Below are 21,047 nucleotides of genomic sequence, written 5' to 3'. Positions count from 1 at the left end.
AAGGTAAAATAATAAAAAAATTAATTTATAACAAAATTATTTTAAATTAAAAAAATATTTTATTAATATATTAAATCATTTTAAATTATAGAAATGAATTTTAAATATAAATAAGTTTTAAAAAAATTTATTTTTTCATATTAAATAATTTTTATATAAATTCTTAGAAAAAATAAAAATAAAAAAAAGGTCTTGTGCGTGTAAGTCGTACAATTAGGCGAGGGGTTTTGTTTGTTTTTAGACTTGACATCGAAATGCATTAAAAAACAATCTAGAAATCAGCAGAACTATCGGAGAATCATCTCCGCACACTAAAAGTTACAGTCACAAAATTCTACGTTTTGGGATGGTGCCAACAAACGATTGCTTCATCAATCAGCTTGTTTACTGTCTTCACCACATTGGTACAATTTCTATTTCTGTGAAGCTCACACTTTCATACTATGCCCTTTTCTTATTCAACAAACACAATACTGTTATCTCTAGAGGGGTCGGTGGGAGTAAGGACTAATGTTAATTGCAATTTTGGGTAACTATAAGAAAATAAAATTGCGTCATTGTTAAAGGTTGTTAGTGATTGATTCAGCAAGTCTGAAAAATGTTGTTGATGCTGCTGTCTTCTCTCAGTTTCTTATAAAAATGGTTTGCAATTTGCATTAGCTCCTGCCATGCCTAAAGGATCTTAACATATTTTGACTTGATAGTAAGATATAGCATTACACCAACAGCATTTTCTTTTAATAATAAAGTTCTCATGGATGTACATGTACAAAAAATCCATCATGTTTGTAAGAATAATACAAGTCATTGTTCAAAGTCTATGAAATGCTTTGTAACTATGAATTACAAATGATTTACAATATCTACTATCACCACACCGGAGTGCTCATCAACTACTTAAACCACTCAAGAAAAATCCCAAAAAAGAAAAAAGCAAAAAACAAGAAACTCTTTATCTTCTGTTTTCACCTGAATGATGAAACTAGTAAACCTTATTTTATATGGTTGCCATTTTGAGTCCTCCTTGAAGCATAAGTTCTCTGGTGATTTCATCCAAAAGCACATTCAGGACATGTTTTTCCATATCCTTTACAACATCACATCTTTCAATTAATGCAAATGTCTCATTCTTCCAACCAAAATCCCACATACAATCTATGTCTTGCTCTCGACTGAATATGTCGAGTTCAAGCATTTTCGGCAGGTAGTCCTCGACATTGGCATTGAAATTCCTGTTGTTCCTTCCATAGAATCTTAGCTTCTCAATGTCTTTGTTCAGAAGCCTAACCAAGTCATCCAAGGATGCTATGCTCATTGTATCGATTGATATGTTTGAGAATGGATAAGCTCTGAGTTCTGACAGTATCCCCTTTCGCTTCATTACTTCATATCCGCAGTCTAACATGAGTTCTTTGCATTCGCCTTCCCTGTCCTGGCTGCCGGTGCTCCCATCTTGCAGAATGCTGAATGGAATGTTGAGCCTGAAAAGAGCTTCTGAAGTATTGAGGAATGATCGGTTTGCGACCAAGATCCTCTTCAGGCGGATTTCGCTTTCTGTTAGTGGCTTTTGTGTTCTCTTTGCATATATATTTTGATTTTTATGTGGTAAGTGGTTATTATTAGTACTCATGCTTTCTTCATGAGTTCCTGTAATATTAACAAAGAAACAAAAATGTCAAAAGTAAAAATTAATACTTTGATTGATTTACTCCATGTATAGTTTTCAGTTCATTGGGTAGATCATGCAAAGCTTACTTGAAAGAAATGAATTCACATGTCAAATTTGGGTGAAGAGTGTTGTTTTTTGCTTTTGTGGATTTAAAGTGCTTATCTTTTCTATTTTTCCTTATAGGGTGAGGCTTATCAAATATCAATACATGGTGTAGCAGAAGATGTAATTTATGTATTTATATGCTCACCATTTGTTGTATTTAATGCAAGTTCACCACGCTTGAATCCTTCATTTGCTACCACAGGAGCAGCATGATCCTGCAACAAATCAACATGTTTCATTGTTTGTTGAAAAAAAAAAAAAATGAACTTGTGTTATTCTACTTCAATTTCTGGACAAAGCTCCTGTTACTATATATTTTGCTTCATTCCATGAGGCTGTTTTAGATCATAATGTAAAAGAACTCACCGAATGATTTGTAGTTAAAGCAATTGGTCCCTTTAGGCTATGGAGTTCTCTACCATCAGAATTGTATGATGTAGGAGCCAGATCGGCTTCTTTAAGTGGTTGGCCTCTCCGATCCGGTGATTCAGCCACAGCTGCTGTTTCGTTAGAGTTGATGATGCCAACTGTTTCTCCCTTAGCATCTTTAAAGCCATTGAATCTATCTATTTCTCCTTGTCTAGAATCATGCAAAATATGAATTTGTTGTTTCACTTTCTCGATGAGCTTTCTTCCATTTCCTTCATTAGACACTTCAACAATCTTTCTAGGCATGTCAGCCTTTTGCTTTCTGGTATTCTTCACCTTCATATTGGCCAGTTTAGGAACAATTTTTTCATCCACCATCATTTTGACACTTGCCCCCTTCCGGTTAACTATCTCTTTCACTTTATCATTGGTGCCATTGGACGTTTCATGTTTGGTGAAATCATCATATCGGTTGCCTAAAAGTCCTTCCAGTTTCATAGCTTCCAAATTTTCTACAGAGTTCTGCTTCTTATGAGAACTAATAAGCCTATTCTGGTTTTTTGAACTTCTCAAATTCAATTCACTCCCTCCTTGTAATCTCGCCTGCGGCATTTGTTTTTCCCTCGGCTGGAGTCGTTGTTCGCTATGATTTTTCCCTTCTTGAGGCCCATATTTTGTGAGCATGTATGATTTCTGATCTGCAAGACTCTTCTCAGGTTTCTTCTGATTATTCATGTTCTGTTTGTATGTATTTTTTTTCACCATTTGGAAATTACTAACATTGATATCTTTCTCTTCCTGCATTGAAGGCTTAACTTGTGATCTTTCATTCACTTGTTCACCATTGATTCTGCCCTTTGCTGTGCTTTTCTGTTCTGTGATGTTAGCAGCACTGATATTATGCTTCGGCTTTTCGAAACCATTCAGGGGTTTTATTCCATACAGATCACTCCATAGTGGTTTTCCACTCTGAGAAACTACCCTGTGGCCAGCCTTTTCGCCAAGTGAATTCTTATTGGCAGCAAACAATTGTTCCTCATCATGAGTTGTTGCGGCCATGTTAAAGGCTTCTATCACTCTTTGTTTCTTCATAGCTACCAAATTCTCTGTTTCTTTGTTGTTATTCACTTCAACCTTCTTTGTTCTTTCCTTTGCACTAGTATACTGCATTGACATTCCTTGATTTCCTCTAATCTTATGTGCATTACCAGAATCCTTCTGCGGCATGATTTTTGGCTCTGCCTTCTCTGGCAAGTTATCTAGCCCCATCAGTTTTGCAACTACACTTGGAATCCTTCCCTTCTCTGTGTCAGATTTTGCCGAGGCAGAGTGGCTTTTCTGCTCCAAAACATCATTGAGATTCTTAATTTCAGAACTAGATCTATTTGTTTGCTTCTGAGAAGCTCTTGAAATCTTTCCATCTTTGTTTTTGGTATTTGAGTTTCTGCCTTCTTTAGAGTTTGTAAGAATAATTTTCCCCTGCATAAGTGTATGCCTAGAGCGCTTGTCGAAGGAGAAAATCGGTGGCGCCAATTGGTTTTTCTCAGATGCTCTAATTATTTTGTTGCTTTCATCATCATCTTCACTGTCTTCATCCAATAACTTGATCCGGTTTTTCTTCTGCGGCGCAATCAAGAACTCTGAATTCTGCTGCAGCTCTACCAGCATCCTGAGTGACTGTTCCAAATCAATAGCTCCTTGGAACAGCTCCTTCGCGACTTCAATCGAATATCTATCAATGTTGAAACCATTGGAGCAAGCTCTTAGTATCTGGTTTAGTCTCTGTGCACCTTTCGATATCTCATTTATCTGCATAGGAGAGAGGCCTTGAAAATTGTTTGTTGAAGCTTGTTGCCTAACCATGTTTCCTTGTCTATCCATCATGCCGAATTCCATTGTCCCCTTCTTGATTTGGTGAAGAAAAGCCAAAGTTGAACTATTATTGTTATTGCTATAGTAAGACGAATCAGTTCTTCTTGGTTTCGCCATGCCATTCTCGAAAGCAAAGGCTATGGCTAAGGAAACATCATCCATTTTATGTGAGCTCTGGCCTCTCCCATATGAAACTATCTGATTTGAAACCTCTCCATTGATTGAAGATCTATGGCTTCTGCTAGACCTATTCAGCATATCTCCATTTCTTGAACTTACCTATAAATAAATTTTAATAACAGAAGATTTGCTATATGAATTTATGTGTGCTTAGAATAGAATAGAATAGAATAGATACACTCAAACAATGTCGTGACTTACAATTTCATTGGATTTTCTGTTCCTTGATCCAACACTTGTTTGCTTGGAGTAAGAATATGCATCTGTTTCAACAGAATTAGCATAATAAGATTTCAGACATAGAAGTTTCTTGCATGGCTAACATACAATTGTACTTTAAATACCATTCCTCTGCAGAAAATTAAATTGTGATTTCCAAGAAAACCCAGTAAACAATTTCTGTTAAGAAAAATATATAAGAAGAAAGAGAGAAGAAAAATTGCTGTTGGATCAATAGCTTGCTATATTACATGCTTTTACTAATTGATCACAATACAAGTCAAGGTAAAACCATATTTGATTTTAGTATATGTTTTTGGTTTTCATTTAATATTACTTACAAACTGCCACTTTTTTTTTTATTTTCTAACTTAAGGATTTTGTGAAAAAAATATTAATAATAATTATTTTATTTTATTTCCATAGGCATACGTTGTTTTTTTTTTTTTTTTTCTTTTTACAAAACTGTAAAAGCAATAAACATAATGCAAACAAAGTGGCAGATTTGTAATAAGTAATAACAATAGAAATTAAACACAAAAAATCCCCTTTCAAACTACAAATTCCCTCATTTTCTTGTTTCAATTATATATTTGGGATGTGAATCTTCATTTTTCATAATTCATAAGGCAACAGTACTAATTCAAAGGCTTAACACCCAAAAAGAGCAAAATATATAATTTATTTATATTCCATAGAAATTAAAAAGTTACCTATAGGCTGTGATTGGCTTGTCCTCTGAGACTGATGAGATGCAGCAGGAACACCCATTTTTTCCTTCCTTAGCCTAAGATCATCCAAAAGCTTCTGTGCAAAATCTGATCTCTTTGCCATAATTCCCTTACTACCCTCCAATCACCAAAACACTGCAATATATACAGTGTTATATTAACAAATAATAACAACAATAAAACACCACATACAACCTTTGGGTTTCTTTATTTCTTCTATCTTTCTGAAGATCCTAGTTTCAATTCAATAGATAAGTGGGAATGTTGTTGTTGTTGTTGTGTTCTTTGAATGGTTGAGAGGGTACAATCAGAGTTGGGTGAGGAGTGAGTTCTGTCATCATGCAATTGATTGGTATGTTTGAATTTTTTTTTTTTATTAATTTTAATTTCTTTTAAACACTGAGAAGGATTGACGTGAAAGTTATAGCTCCCTCTCTATCTATCACTCATCACTCACTGTATGTGTTGCATCTAACTTTTATTGTAATCTAAGCAAACAATATTCATTTCACTATATATTGGGTGGTGGTAGTGCTGCTGCTTCTTACCTAAGTTTTTTTTCCATATAAATATTTTGTATATTTCATTATGGATATGTCGGGAGAAAAAAATTAAGCAGGAAAACTTAAAATTTAAAGTGGAAACATTAAAAGTGCTTGAATTGAAGAAGAAGAATGAATGCATGTGATGAGGGTAGTGGATGTCCAATTGTCCATTCATGAAGGAGTTTTGTCTCCTTGAATGACACATTAATGCATGTGAATGTGTGAATCGTGAGTTATGACCCTCTCAAAGTGGAGAATTTTCTGTTTGCTTTTTAATGGATCGGATACTATAATTTGTATCTTTACTATTTCAATTATTATGTTTTTCGATTTTACAAATAAATATATTAATTATTAACTAATTAATTGAATTCATTTGACACAACAGAAATATTACATTTGGAAATCGGAATAAAGTAAATACAATAATCTTAGTTTTATGCAAATTTCGTAGTGCCCATAGATAAAAAAAAAAGTATGGTTATCATTTTCTTTCATATTTCAGCCATTCCTCTTTCATCACTTTCATTCCCTTCAACACCGCACACATCACATACACACACCTTCTTTCACGGTCTCATAGCTCTCTTTCATCACTTTTATTTATTTTCCCTTTCTGTGATTTGTCTCTCTAAAGATTCACTAGCTATCTCATTTATGCTACTTTACTTTTTCAGCAACTCCAGTAGAGAAATTACAGCTTGATAAGAGAAGAGACCATTTTTCACATTTTAATTTAGATATGGAAGGAAAAATGGTGTAGGAAGCACTTATGAAATGTATGGGTATTTTACGCAATTATGATGTCAGAAGTTAAAATCAGAAGTTCGATTTGTAAAAGATATACAAATAGAACCGTCCGATTTTTTGGTACACAAATCGACCTTCTAATTTGCGTTGAAAAAATTAAAAGAATTTGGGATCGGATTCGATTTGTGTATTCCAAATTTTTTAAATTTTTTCAACACAAATGGAATTCGATTTGTGTACATCCTACAATTTTAAAAAACACCTAAAATTATAATATTAAGGTATATCACACATTTTACTCCAATATCTAAATTTTTTATCCATCATTTTTTAGTTTCAGTTGAGACTTTAAGATAAATCGTTAATTCAATAACTACTTATATTTATAATTGTACGTATATTTATATTGGGTTACTAAGAATCCATACTAGGGTTTATCATAATAGAATAATTAGAAACTTTTGTTCAATTAAGCTTAATTATTTTCAATATGTCATTTTTTTCCATGCATAATATTTTAATAATGGTCTAGGATATAGGTGTTCCATTTGAACTTTTATTAGTGAATTCTGACCCCCCAAAAAAAAAGAACTTTTATTAGTGAATGAATATTGTCGTTTATGCCAGTTTTATTTTAATTTTTCACAATTATATATGGCATATCTTTTGCTTCTCTCTTCTAAAATGAAGCATTATTCCCCCAAAAAAAAAAAAAACATAACTTAGAGAATATTATAACTTAAAAAAAATACTATTTTTGTTAAAAAAATAAGAGAAAATAAAAAAAAATATTTATGTATTTAAGTTATGTAAAAATGATACAATATATAAGATATTTATAGATGTTAAAAGAATCAAAATAATAAAAACGTAAATCCTATAATAAGTATCCAAATATATCTAATAAATGTTAATTGATCTTAATATATTCTAATCTCTCTTATCAAACTCAAATGGTAACTTAAATTTAAAACTTATTTAAAATATTAAAATAAGAAAAAATTGTAGAAAGTCAGAAATTGACGGAATGGACGTAGATAAAAAGCAGAAATGTCGGAAGGAAGTGCTAACAAAAGTATTGAAAAAAAAAAACATAAAGGAAACTGTCGAAAGTGTGGCGAATTGCCAAAAAACTATTGAAAGATGGTGATCTACCAGATAGATGAGAAATTGTTAGAAAACTTCCAAAAAGGTGACAAATTGTTAAAAAGATGACAAACTGCCAAAAAACTGACGGATGGCGAACTGCAGAGAAATTACAAACTCTCAGAAGATGACAAACTGTCGGAAGATGACAAAAAAAAATTTGGTTTCTTCATGAGAATAGGTAAATAGCAGATGACGATAGTATTTGACTCATTAAACTCGGAAGGACAAGACAGAGAGAATGAACTAATCGGTGAGGTGAGAGCATAAAAAAAAGTCACAAAAGAGAAAGGAAAAATGTGAAAAGTTCGGTGATTTTATCAGAACGAAAAAATCTATCCTTTCTAATAAGGATATCATTATTCTGATACAATGTTAGAAAAGGTAAGAGAGGGCAGAGAAATATTTGTGTATTTAAGTTGTGTAAAAATGATACAATATATAAGGTTATTTATAGGTATTTAGAGAATTAAGATAATAAAAACGTAATAACCTATAATAAGTATTCAAATAAATTAAATCATTTTAGTAAGTTAATTGATCATAATATATTCTTTTTGGTTTTCTACGATATTTTCTAACCCAACAAGTCAAGAATTAATTCGTTGTGGTACTAAACTCTATTTAAGAATTTGTCATTGGCCATTAGAACACTTATTTAAGCGGACTAGTTATGTTAAACAAAAATTAGTTTAAAGTGAGAGTTTCATACGCATATTGTAACACCTTATTCATTTTATAAAAATCTTTACTTTTTAATTAAGAAACGATAACAATTCGATAATAAAAACATTATTTCACTTTTTTTTTAACCTTTCTTCAAATTCTATTCCATCGATTTGTGTTCATTTTTCTCTCTAATTTAAAATAAAAAAAATTTAAAATAAAAAAATTAATAAAGTGAAGAAGTGATAGTTTAATTAGCGTTAAATTTATAAATAAGGTGTTACCTTAATTCAAAAGTAATTACATATACATCCTTAGCTTATCCTTTTTCATTTTATTAATTTTTTCACTTTTATTTTTTTTTTACTTGGATTAACTTTTTCATTTTAAAAACATTTTATAGGTTGGGCATCTGATTCCAATCTTCGACAATATGGTTAAGGATATATGTAGGCCAACGAAAACCTACGTATGTTTCTATCCAAAATTGTTGATAACATCACCAACAAGCCTTTCTTTCTTTTGTACTTTGGGCCGAATCCAAGTCCCATCAATATCAGTTTGTTATCTATTTCAGAAAAAGAGGGAAACCTGACCACACAAAAAAAAAAAAAAGGGAAAAATTTGATATTCACATTATCACATGTGCACAATATTAATAACGGATCATCAAATGTGAGCAAATTATCTAGTAAGCTGCATTTAAGAAAGAAAAAAATGTTTTAAGATCTAGACTAGGTTCATATTCTCTTTATTCAATACCTAAGGAACGAATATGAGGAGGTTGGATTCCAAATCGTGGGAATCTTTTCTCCATAGCGTGATCCGACCATGGGAGATTAGCCAAAGAAGGCAACTAGTTTATAAAATTTTTTTACATGAAATTTTACACTAAAAATGGTATATTGGAATATAAAATTCTCAAAAATTTTAAAATATTCCACAAATCACTCAAAATCTTTGTAATAGACTAATAAAAATGAAAAACTTTCAAATATTTCAGTAATTTTAATCGTTATATATATATATAATTGAGATCAACAACTAAACATCCATATATCTGACATTCCTCCGATAGTAATAGGCAGGGGAAAATAGCCAGTTATCAAGAATTTTTTTTTTTTGGTTGTCAGTTATCAAGATTTGTCAAAAGGAGAATGAAGGAATATCATATGGGCCTTGGGCCAATTACGGCCCAATAGCATATTTTTGGTAATATTTTCTCAATTAAAAAAAGAACTAAGTCCAAAAAAAAAAAGAATGATGGGATTATTTGGAGTTTCCGAAAACATGTACATTATTAGCATATGGTTGCAATTTGCAGGTGCAATGTATAAAAAGGAAGTTGAGTTAAGTGTAGTAGCTGTTAGCAGCAAAAGATGTGTACTATTGCTGTTGTACATATATATATATGAATAATACGCGTTTCTGGTTATATATATACACAACTATATACACTACATTCATTTGATAGTTGTAGCTATATATTGAGAGTGAAACAATTGAAAGCACATGCAATTGGAAAATTAAAACCACCAACACAATCTAACAATTTTAATTCCTCTCAGACGCGTATACATTATAGCTCTAATGCTATTAGATGTGTGCATAGCTGTGTTGTATATCATATCATCACTGATGAATTAATGTATATATACTCTTCAGCCACATGCATCATGATCATCATGATTATGATGATGATTATTGGATTTTGGATGTTGTGAGATTTTTAACAAGAATAATAAAATATGTATTTACAAAACCTAATAGATAAAACCCAGGATATATATGATAATATGTGTCTTAAAATAATCTTAATATAGATATTATCCGCGACAGAAAGAACATTTTAATAAGGAGAATTTAAATTGTTAATATAAAATAAATCATGTAGCTAGATATTTATTAGTTAGGATGATATTAGTCTAATCATCGGAGACTAAAATGATACTTTAAATGTCATTATTATTTTTTGTATTTATTATTTAAATGTTATCTAAGATGTGAAATTATGATTGAATAAAAAGATTGGTAATCAATGTACTAAAAGTAAACTTATTGCCAGATTCTTATTACAAACATTTCTTGTTTGTTACTAATTTAAAATATAGAAAAATCTAACAGAAAAAGGAGCATGCTCATATTTATTCTGGCAAATGTTATGATAGAGAATTCTACCAAAAGAAATATTGATACAAAACAAATAAAGTTTTATGATTTAAATTTATGGTCATGATTTAATTTGATTTAGTTTGTTTAATTTTAGATTTTATCTTTATTATTTCGTTATGCAGTTAGTTACTATTGCAACAATTTCCTTTATAATTGTAACCATTTTATTTATATGAAAAAGTCATCATATCAATATTTATATATAAAATGGTGTGTAAATTAAAAGTATACACGGTAGTTATACGTATATTGGTTCTAGTAGATAATTATAAAATTTTAATCATACTTAAAAGTATAAATTTAAATCAAAATAAATTTTTTTTATTTGATAAGACTTTTAAATTTAGTTATATTTTTTAATTATTATATATCAAATAATAAAAAAGTGTAACCGATTTAATTTTAGATATAATTTTTAAGTGTTATTAAAATTTTGTAGCCATCATCATCATGAATTCATGATTACTATGAAATACATTATATATACATTATTTTTCTTACATCTTTTTTATACACTTTTACTTTATAAGTAAAAGTAATTGATAAAAAATGAAAAATAAAAAATTATCTTAAAAAATATAAGTGGTAGAAATTTTATTGGTCAAGAATAATCCATACGTAGAGTTATAGGTATGGGACTAAAGTTGTACTTTGGGGATTACTTATAGTTCATGTGTTCATGATGTATTAAAGATAGAAGTAAGCTAGGGATAAAATTAATATACGTCCCCTCCAATATATTAATACAAGTCAACTCAATTACTCAAACAAAAATTGATTTTCAACGACTTTAATTTGAGCATCAGAAATGAAATAGGAAAGATAGAAAGGCAATAATATTTTGGCCGGCTGGACCATCAAACTCCATAAAGAAATGTTGTTGTTTAAGGCACACGTTGATAATGACCTTCCCCACCTTCCTACTCAGAGGTTGCTCCCCCAATTCCATCTCTATTTGCTATAACATGAATACATAAATAAATGTTTTTATGTGATATTTTAATTTACATAATTATTTATATTTTTGTAACTTTTTATTATTATATTGATTTATCTTTTTTGAGTAACATACATCTAGGATCTTATCCGGAATATACATACACTGTCAATAGTATGGATTAAATATCTTTGTACCAAAACTTTTTATTAGACATAGGTAGGTATCACACAAGTTGTATTTTTTTTCAACAATATTTTTTAATTTTTGATAGGTTAAAGATTATTTCGGTAAAAATTTGAACTCTACTTAAAAATTTATTGTTGGTTAATATATTATTATATATAAAAAACAGATTCGAACCACCAATATTTATTTAAATAGACTAATAAATTAACTACTAAACCGACTTAAATTGGTTACAAAATTTGGATTTGAACCATGATTAGATATTTAAAAGTGATTATGCTTGCATATTGATTTTAACAGGTTGAAGCTAAGACTGTCGTTAGGATATCTATTGATAATTATGTATAATTTAGTATTTAATTAACATGCGGCTGTGGTATTTTGTGGACTAATAATAATTTTGTCCATCTATAGTATTTCACTTGTGTTTGAGTACTCTTTGATTTTTTTTTTTTTTTTTCTGAAAGCGCCAATTATTGTATTAGACCTCTTGATTTTCATTTGACAAACATAACCTTAAAATTCAATGAGTTTCTTTTTATTTTTTTAACTTATGAAAAATATCAATTTGGCAACTGCTAGAAACGAGCTAAGAACTACAAGGAAAATTAAAGGTTCATATTATCTCACCATTCTGTTTTTTCTTGTAGTTGTTGATGCAATTCATATTTGTTACATATCTCTGTCTCTCTAATATATTATGTTACATCCTTGTTGATGGTTAATTACAATTTTTGACCCAATAGTGAACACTTAATCGAATTTTTTTTAAGAATAATATTATATTACCAACAAAATTTATTATTTTTAGCCAATATTTGACTAATATTTTAAGTTCTAACTATCAAATTTTAAATTTTAAATTTTAATTAATAGTATAAAAATAAAGTATTGATTAAATATTATTAGTTATTATTAATAAAAAGTGCAGGCTTCCTAACTTTTTTTTTAATGATATAATAATAATAAGTATCTAATATATTGAGATAGCACTTTTTAACTCATTTGTAAAAGAAAATATGAGAAAAATATGTGAAAAGTTTTTATGAGAGTTGGATTAACGTTATAATTGGATTCAAATTGGCCTAATTAATTGATTGGAAAATCTTTCGAACTACTTAACTTGATCCAATAATAATGAAATTTTAGAGTCCAGATCGACTAAATATTTAGAGAACGATAAATCTAAATTTAGGTCTTGTGAATGATGAAGTTTAAAACTTCAAAAGTAAAATCAGAATATTTTACAATGCAGAATTTTCAAAAACAAACTATATCAAATATCTTCATGTAATATAAAATTATTAATTGCAGACTAAAAATAAAAATGTTCATTACATTTTCTCAACACAACTGTTAAAGAATTTGTGATGTATGTTGAGTTAAACCAAACCAAAATATAACCCAAATAATTAAGTTATTGGATTGAAACGAGTCATAAACACCCAAGAAGAAAGAAAATCAGATATCTATTTAATGTCTATGCATGTTAAAAGTTACATTAATTCTGAGAAGTTAATTAATTAATTAATATAGTTAACTGCAGTATGTATTACGGAATTTTGGCTTTGATAACTTAGCATTTGGCCAAATTAAACTTGAGGAAAATCTTCAAGGATTATGAAAGCAGAAGAAATGTGCAAGTGAAGAAGATGCTATATGTATAGTAAGCATGTTGAAAAGTTTTTACAAAACTTTTTAAGATATTAATATAGCCATTACTATATTGTTGCTTTTAAAGCAAGTTGAGAGAGTGGATAAATATGAAGAGACAAAGACATGCACAAGAAAGGATATCTATCCTTTTTTGATAGGTCAGCATAGCCTCAATTTGTTTTCAACATTAATATATAGTTTATTAGAGTGATAGATGTTACATGCATTGCGACCAACATATAAGATTTTTTTTTTTCCTACTTCTCATATTCGTGGAATATAATAAGGTTGTAAGATCGGTTGCTCCAGAGTTAACATTTTCATTGGATAAGAATATATTTGTAAGAGATTTGATATTCAAGTTAATAATAATTAAAAAATTATATAAAAATTAAAGGTAGATAATATATTTTTTGTATATATTTTTTTTACTTGTTTTATGTTGAATTTTTTTTTTTAAAAAATAATAATTAAATTTTAACTTTTTAGGTCATAAAAATTTTAATATCATATCATAAATTTATTTATTCTAAAAGTCAAATTTGTTAAACAAAAATATATGAATAATTATATATCTTAGTTTAATTTTCTATAGTCAATATTAAAATAATTATATTTCTTATAAATCTCTCTCTATATATATTGAATAAAAATACCTCTCGTCAAAAGATATATGTAGTACTATATAAAAGAAAAATGAATAGTACAGTTTTAATGCTGAAAATCTGCTTTACCAACTGTTTAAATGCCATTTATTTGATTGCTTTAAATCAAATTATTGAAAGGAAAATTTGGGAGATTGTATCAGAATTTGATGAACAACCAACACATGGAGCTGCACAGGTTATATCTATGTGATCTAGCTAATCACAAAAGGTTCAGAGATTGATATATATATATATATATTTTGTGTGTGTGTGTGTGTCTTAATGACTTGTTGAAATTCTTTTTATTGCTTAATTAAACAGTTGAAGGGATCTTATCACTATTTCAAATTCATCAATAATGCTTTGCTTTTGGTCTTCGATTAACCACGTGGCATGTCCGTTAACAGTGATAGGAAATTGTACAAAGTTTTAATTCAATTAATTGGCATTAACTTAAATTTTAAAATTACTTTTAAAACTTAAACTATTTATGGATAAACAAAAAGCAAGTAAGTTTCTGAAAGAATTGCAACGATGAATTTATAGATCGTTTAAAGAATGAGATAAAAGACTAAAAATAATGAATTATGTTTAGTATCATATTTCTTTTAGACTTGTGAATCTAACATTTCAATTTTACAAGAATTTCGTATGTATAAGTGTTTACAAACTTACTTAGTAGCTTATTTTATTTAAAAACGTATAATTTCTTCGAAAAAACTCTTCAACACCTACTTTGCCTGTGATGCTCAGAAGAATTGATGGTTGAGAAAACCCTAATAACCTTCATCTCTTTTTTTTATTCCCCTACCATTCTGATTCCCTTTCATTTATCTTTGGCGGTATAGAAGAAGTGGCAGCAATAACTTCCTTTTTCTAATGGTAGTTAATATATCTTTATATTCTATGTTTTCAATAAAAATTATATATTCAAATTTCCATAGTATTCTTCTGTGTTTATTCTTAACTTTTTTATGTATTCTATGTTTTTTTGTCTAATATAATGTAGTTGCATTGATCTTCAAATTGATATAAATATTTAATTTTATATTTTATTTTATTATTTATTTGTTACATTTCGTTAGTATTAATAATACTGTGAGACTGCTGTTAAACTTCTACCACCTCTTTTTTCCCCTCCAAACTCTTCTTCTAACTTTTTTAAAAGATAAACATGACTTTTATATTTTTAATATACTAAATCATTTCAATTCAAACTGAATTTATAGGATTTACAAATCAAATCAATTTTTATTTCTTATTTATTTTAAACCAAAAATTTAATTTTAAAATTAAAATCAATTCTAATTTCATTGTATTCTAATTTCTAAACACATCTTTAATTTGCTGTAATTTCCTCCTCCAGACAGATTTGTATGTAGATAAAGTTGTTGTTAAATGTTAATCCTCGTAGAAAACACAAATACACAACAGTGATTATCAATTTAAAGATGAAAATGAATGGAACGAAAAAACTTCAAAATTTTAAAATTAAAATACATTTACAACAATCCTTCAAAATTAATTTATTCATGTATCATAAATGCTTTTTTCATACCGATTTAAATTGATTGGGTAATCAACTTGCTTCCTTTTTTAAGAAAATGTTAACAATTTAAATTTTATCATATGTATGTAATAAACAGTTAGAACTTATCTTATTTAGCATTCATTAATTATCGCAAAAATTTTTTTTTTAATTACCAAATATTTTCGATAATAATATATTAGTCAGTAAAAAATCTTTAAATATAATGAAGCTTAAATCTGCAACATATTATTAGTCTTTGATTTGACGAAATAAGAAAGAGAAATAATATTTAAGGACTAGTAAAATTTATTATTTTTGTTCATTATTTTTTAATTATTAATCCAATTTTTTTAGTTTAATAATTTAATAACATACTTTTAGCCCATATTTTTAAATATTAATAACTAACTACTAACTAAAAATAATAAATTTTACTGGTCATCTAATATTTTTTTTTAAAAAAAAAAATTAAATGCCTTCTACTTGAGAGAACCTAATTTTCTCTTATAAATGTGGAACTTAATGAGTTATTCCGCACGGATGTCGACACACCTAGAATGGCAATTTTCTTAAAGAGTTTCATTTTTATGTTCTAATAATAATAAGATTCAAATAACAAGTAAACAATTTTAATGAATAGCTAATTACCATTATAAATAAATAATTAATCTCTATAATTTAATTGGTAGTGTTAGGTAGTAATAAACATTTTTATGTTTTATTAGTTAACAATAAAAAACTACTTTAAATAAACTAATTAATAAAAATTAGGTAACTACTCACGTAAAACATTTTTATATAAAAATAATAGTTGAGGATTATTAAATAGTTTAATATATTAAAAATTTGATTAAATTAATTAATATAATACATATCTACATCTTAATATCATCTTTATATAAATATATTTTTATTGAGTACTCATTTAAAAATTATTCTGTTTATAATTTTGGTAATTTTATAAAACACTGTTTTGTCAACTAATTAAGGAAAATGAAATCCTTACTACTTTAGCTTGATTGAAAAAGAAATATTGATTTTGGCAACTGCTGTCACGGTCACTACTGCTAGGTCGGTGAGAGTTAGAGGTACATAAGGCTTCCCAATTTCTCTTTCTTTGAACTTGTATTTTTCATCATTTCTCGTCATTGTTTCAGTGAAGTAAAAATAATACAATCTTCTCCTATGAAAATATCAAGAATATTACGTTCTTCTTTTTCCATTTTCCAAAAAAAAAAAGCAATATTATTATAGCAACTAAGATTATAATATTCTGGATATTCTTATTTTTAATAACTTTAATTTTTTTTATATTAAATATGTTGGGTTACCTGAAATTGGGTAGCTTTATTTTGGGTATAAACGTGAGGTCTAGATTTTTTTGGGACAGCATCCGACAACTACTGATGTCAAAGTGCTACCGTTCGAGTTCCTTTAAGAAGATGGGGGTGGTACCTATAAAGGACTCCAATGCTTAAATTAGCAAGGGTTTTAGACAAGTTTTTAGTAGATTGGATTTTGAATATACTGAAGGGTATCAGTGTATTTATAGTAGAATCGATAACCACCTTTTAAAATAGTTTCACCTTTAATGGTGGATAACTGTTCCCTTTTTTAGTGAAGTTGTTGAGATCTCCCTTCTAAATAAGTGAGAGATATCTTAGGAGTTAGTTACACTACAAGAAAAAAGGCCTGTCGGCACCCTTTTTTCTTGCCACGCTTTAAAGCGTGCCCAAAAGTGGTCTATGGGCACGCTTTTGCGAGGGTAGCCACTGATTTGTGATTTGGCCGTGCTTTTTTTTTGCCACGCTTGAAAAGCGTGGCCATAGAGAAAAATCGGCACGCTTTTATGAGGGTGGCCACTTAGTTGAAATTTGGCCACGCTTTCTTACTGCCACGCTTGAAAAGCGTACCCGTAGAGAAAAATCAGCACGCTTTTACGAGAGTGGCCACTGATTTGATATTTGGCCACGCTTTTTTTGCCATAAAAGGAAATCGGTACGCTTGAAATGCATGGCCATATTGTGTTTATTTTGGCACCGTAAAAAAACGTGCCGATAGAGTTCCCTCCCCTAAAATTTAGTTTTCCACCTATTTTTCCCACACTTAACCTTTTTTTTTCTAAGTTATCAAATTTTACCCTAAAAATAATAACAACAACACACACTAACTTACACACTAACTTAAAAACAATGAAACCTAAAAATTCACTTTCAAACCCTAAAAGCTAAGGCGTCGTCAGCTTCATCTTCTCGATCGAACCAGCCTTGGCGTCGTTCATCCATCTTCAGTGTTTAGCCTCATCTTCTGGAACACATCCTTCGTCATTCATCCATCTCCATCATCATCTTCATCACTGGAACCCAGCCTCATCTTCATCTTCTGGAACCCAGCCCTTCATCGCACTTAGAAAACCCTAACCTCCATTACGCCGTCATTTATCTCACTGGTTCGTCGTTGTGTTAGCCAGCTCGTCATTCCTCTTGCTGTCCTTCTCGCCGTTCTGGTCGTCATGCTGCTCGCCTCTCTCTGTCACGGTTCTGCTTGCCTCTCCCTGTGGTACATGTTCTTCGTGTGATTAGGTCAAATTGTAAATAATTAAAGGCCAAATATTCATGTTGGAGCTGAATGGGATGTGTGATTTTGATTTTTGATGTGTTGTTTCTGTTTCAGGTGAAGTACTGCTCTGAGAATAACAAGAGGCTTATTCACTTCTCTACTTGTGAAGTGAATGGGAAAATGATTGGAAGCTTTCTCCCCAAAGATAGTTCTGCTTCTGTTGATTGGAGGGAGAAGGGTGCTGTCTCCCCCTTAAGGATCAAGGCCAATGCGGTTAGCACATTAAATTAGGGTTTAATTTTGATGCTCTATAATATTAATTCCCCTAAAAGAATTTGATTTGATGTTTTGGGTTTTGTTGTGAAGGGAGTTGTTGGGAATTCTCAACAGTTGCTGTGGTGGAAGGGTTCAATAAAATTGTGAGGGGGGAGTTGATATCTATGTCAGAGTAAGAGTTGGTGGACTGGTTTTGGTAATGCTTCTAAACTTTTTTTTTTCTAAACTAGGATTAAGGTCTAAGCTTTGTTATTATAATTTATAATGCTAGATTTGTTCAGAACTTGTTATTATAATTTATAAGGTTGATCTATTGTTCTGAACTTCTGAATATTGTTGATTTGTTCTCTTTGTTTGGTTCTGATATGTTTTGATTTTAATTACATATAATGCTGATTTGTTCTCCAAGTTTGGGTCTGATTTGTTCTTAATTTAATTAAAATATGTTCTTATTATTGTTGCTTTGTTCTCCTTGTTTGTTTTTTATTTATTCTGATTTTAATTGAAACATGTTCTGATTATTGTTGATTTGTTATCCTTATTTAGTTCTGATTTTAATTGTGCAAATTTTAATCTGTTTTGGAGATTTATTTGTTCTTTATTAAATTATGGATATGGACGGTTTTGATTTGGTGTAACATGATCAGCTTTACCTCTTCCTTGTGAGGAGGACCGGCAGCAATTTCAATGTCGTGATACTGAAGGGCAAGGTTTGTTTTTCCCTCTCTTATCTTTTTCAGTGGTAAGATTAGTGCTGGTTTTCCTTCTTTATAAGGTGAAAATCCAATGTGTGATTAAGCTTGATTAAATTCAGCTGGAGCTCATTAATCTTTGTGATCAGTTCTGTCCAAATAGATTATTAATTTGCTTGTGTATGATTAAACCTTGTTACTTTGTGAAAGAATGAACAAATTAACAGCCTTAATTTGCTTCTGTTTTGCTTGCCATTTAGGTTCACTAATCCATCTTCATTAAACACAATGTAATAAGTGCCTCACTGCCTTGCATGTAATTGTTTGCAGTTCTTAATTTATCTCAGAGTTCCACTGACTCACTGATTTCAACCATCAAAATCCTAACTCGGATCCGTACCCTACAACATGGCTTTCGGTAATCACCTCTCCTACTTATTTTTCTAATCTGTTTTTTCAATTTTAATAAGCTTGGATTTTTATTTTTTATTTTAGTGCATTGAAAACCCTATCTGAACTAAGCAATGAAGCACTTTCTTATAATTGTTGAATGTGTATGTGTGTTTTTCAGCGTGTCTGTGACAATGCTATTGTTTTGACCAGTTTCAGAGATTCTTGGAAACCCCATCAAGTTGAGTGGTGTAGCAAGGTCAGCACCATCAGCTTCTAGCCCTGCCATGCACCTTCGAGACTATGGCTCTTGTTCCGAGGGTTACCTGAAACTGTAGGTCGATCTCGGATGAGATCTTCAGTACTGGTCGGAGTCGACGTGTCCGGCTGGCTGGTGGCAGCCGGAGCTGTTGTGTCCGACTTGTTGGACTGGCTACACTTATGATCTTTGGTCACCGGAGGGTGGGGGTACTTGCAAGAGACTCCGATGCTTAAGTTAGCATGGGTATTAAACAGGTTTTATGTAGAATCAGAGTATGAGTTATACCTGGGTGCTCCAGTGTATTTATAGTGGTTGTAGAGTGACCTTTCTAGATAAGATAAGTTAGTTATATTATCTTATCTTTATCTTTTGAGTTGAGGTCAGCTTATCTTCAAGGAAACCGCCCTTATCTCTATAGGCTTGGACGGTCTATGGATTTAGGTCGTGTTCCTCTATTTGGGCCCTTTATTGGGCTCTCTTGTTGATTTGGCCGACCTCTTTGAGAAGAGGTCGGGTAGCCTGACCTGAAGAGGTCGGTCGCTTTGTCGCCAATCATCCCAGGTCGGGTAGCTCGACCCAGGGTATGAATAGTGCCCCTGCTTGAGCTCGGTCTTTTTGTTGAGGTCGAGTCTTTGACTTCGGTCCTTCTCTGACGAAGCCGAACTCAAGCATTTTGTCGATTTCTTCCTTTTGTAGAATCTTTTGAATGTGGAACGTTTTCTTCTAAAAACGCGCGCTTTTATGATAGCGCTTTGTTCTTGGGAACGTAAGAGGGTTTAATACCTTCATTAATTGGTATTAATTGCCCCATTTTCTCTTGGATTATTATTTTGAATTTCTCAATCAAAAGCGGTTTCTCTTCTTCGCTCTTCTTTGTAACTTCTCCCTTTACTCTCTCATTTTCTATTTCTTGCCTGGAGTTCGTAGTTCCGTCCTGCATCGTCTGTTCTGCTACTGCTTTCTGTTGAAGAGGGGTGATTTCCAGATTTCTCCTTCCATCTTCGCAGTTTTCCGCTTCGAGGGGTGGCTTTGTTGCTTCTGCTCTTCAGCTTTCTTTCGAGGTTTTCTTCTATTATTTCAATTTTTCTTCCTCTGTTTCTTTATATGTCTGGTTTTGAGAAAATTTTAATTTTTCTTGGAGAAAGTTTGGATCTTTCTGCTTTTGTTGTGCCAGATTGCTGTTGTAATGTGTGTTCTGGGAGTTTCTTTCTCTTTTGCATGAACCTTTTCGTCTTTCCTCTTTATTTGATGCTTGCACGTTTATCACCGTTTCTGTTTGTGCTTTTGATTTTGAAGCTTTATAGTGATGATTTTGTTTGATTTCTGAGAAAAAGGTTGTGTCTTTGACGATTTCTGCTTTGACATGTTTGATGTTGGTGATGCTCCTTGCTGATAGACTGTAGGAAGATAGTGATGACTTTGTGTTTTTCTTCTTCGAAACGTTTGCTATTTGGGATCTTCTTTTCTTGTTTGAGAAATGTCGG

The 21,047-nt window shown here is 30.5% G+C and overlaps 1 protein-coding gene and 1 long non-coding RNA gene across 2 annotated transcripts; one reads left to right on the top strand and one right to left on the bottom strand.

The window, feature by feature from the left end:
- The first annotated feature begins 257 nt into the window (after positions 1-257).
- On the top strand, positions 258-2,159 carry LOC107644061 (uncharacterized). Its single transcript, XR_015883653.1, has 3 exons — positions 258-404; positions 1,398-1,605; positions 1,853-2,159. It is a non-coding gene; the product is annotated as an uncharacterized LOC107644061 (long non-coding RNA).
- Positions 720-5,957, bottom strand: LOC107644060 (uncharacterized). The gene is made up of 5 exons (XM_016347846.3): positions 5,128-5,957; positions 4,397-4,458; positions 2,141-4,294; positions 1,920-1,989; positions 720-1,647 (listed from the first exon to the last, which is right to left on the bottom strand). The coding sequence occupies exons 1-5, from the start codon at positions 5,246-5,248 to the stop codon at positions 998-1,000; spliced, it is 3,057 nt and encodes a 1,018-aa protein (XP_016203332.1). The 5' UTR covers positions 5,249-5,957; the 3' UTR covers positions 720-997.
- Between the last annotated feature and the right edge of the window lie 15,090 nt (positions 5,958-21,047).

This window comes from Arachis ipaensis, chromosome B5 (assembly GCF_059453495.1).
Source record: "Arachis ipaensis isolate K30076 ecotype BB chromosome B5, ASM5945349v1, whole genome shotgun sequence".
Lineage (NCBI taxonomy): Eukaryota > Viridiplantae > Streptophyta > Magnoliopsida > Fabales > Fabaceae > Arachis > Arachis ipaensis.
The sequence above is the reverse complement of the archived record's forward strand: the minus strand, read 5'-3'. Positions and strand labels throughout refer to the sequence as shown.

Excerpts from the sequence above, each read along its gene's own strand:
- LOC107644060 (XM_016347846.3), bottom strand. The coding sequence starts at position 5,248 with ATGGCAAAGAGATCAGATTTTGCACAGAAGCTTTTGGATGATCTTAGG. Across the intron at positions 4,459-5,127 it reads AAGCCAATCACAGCCTATAG|ATGCATATTCTTACTCCAAG; the intron begins GTAACTTTTTAA and ends CTGTTGAAACAG. Across the intron at positions 4,295-4,396 it reads ACAGAAAATCCAATGAAATT|GTAAGTTCAAGAAATGGAGA; the intron begins GTAAGTCACGAC and ends ATTTATTTATAG.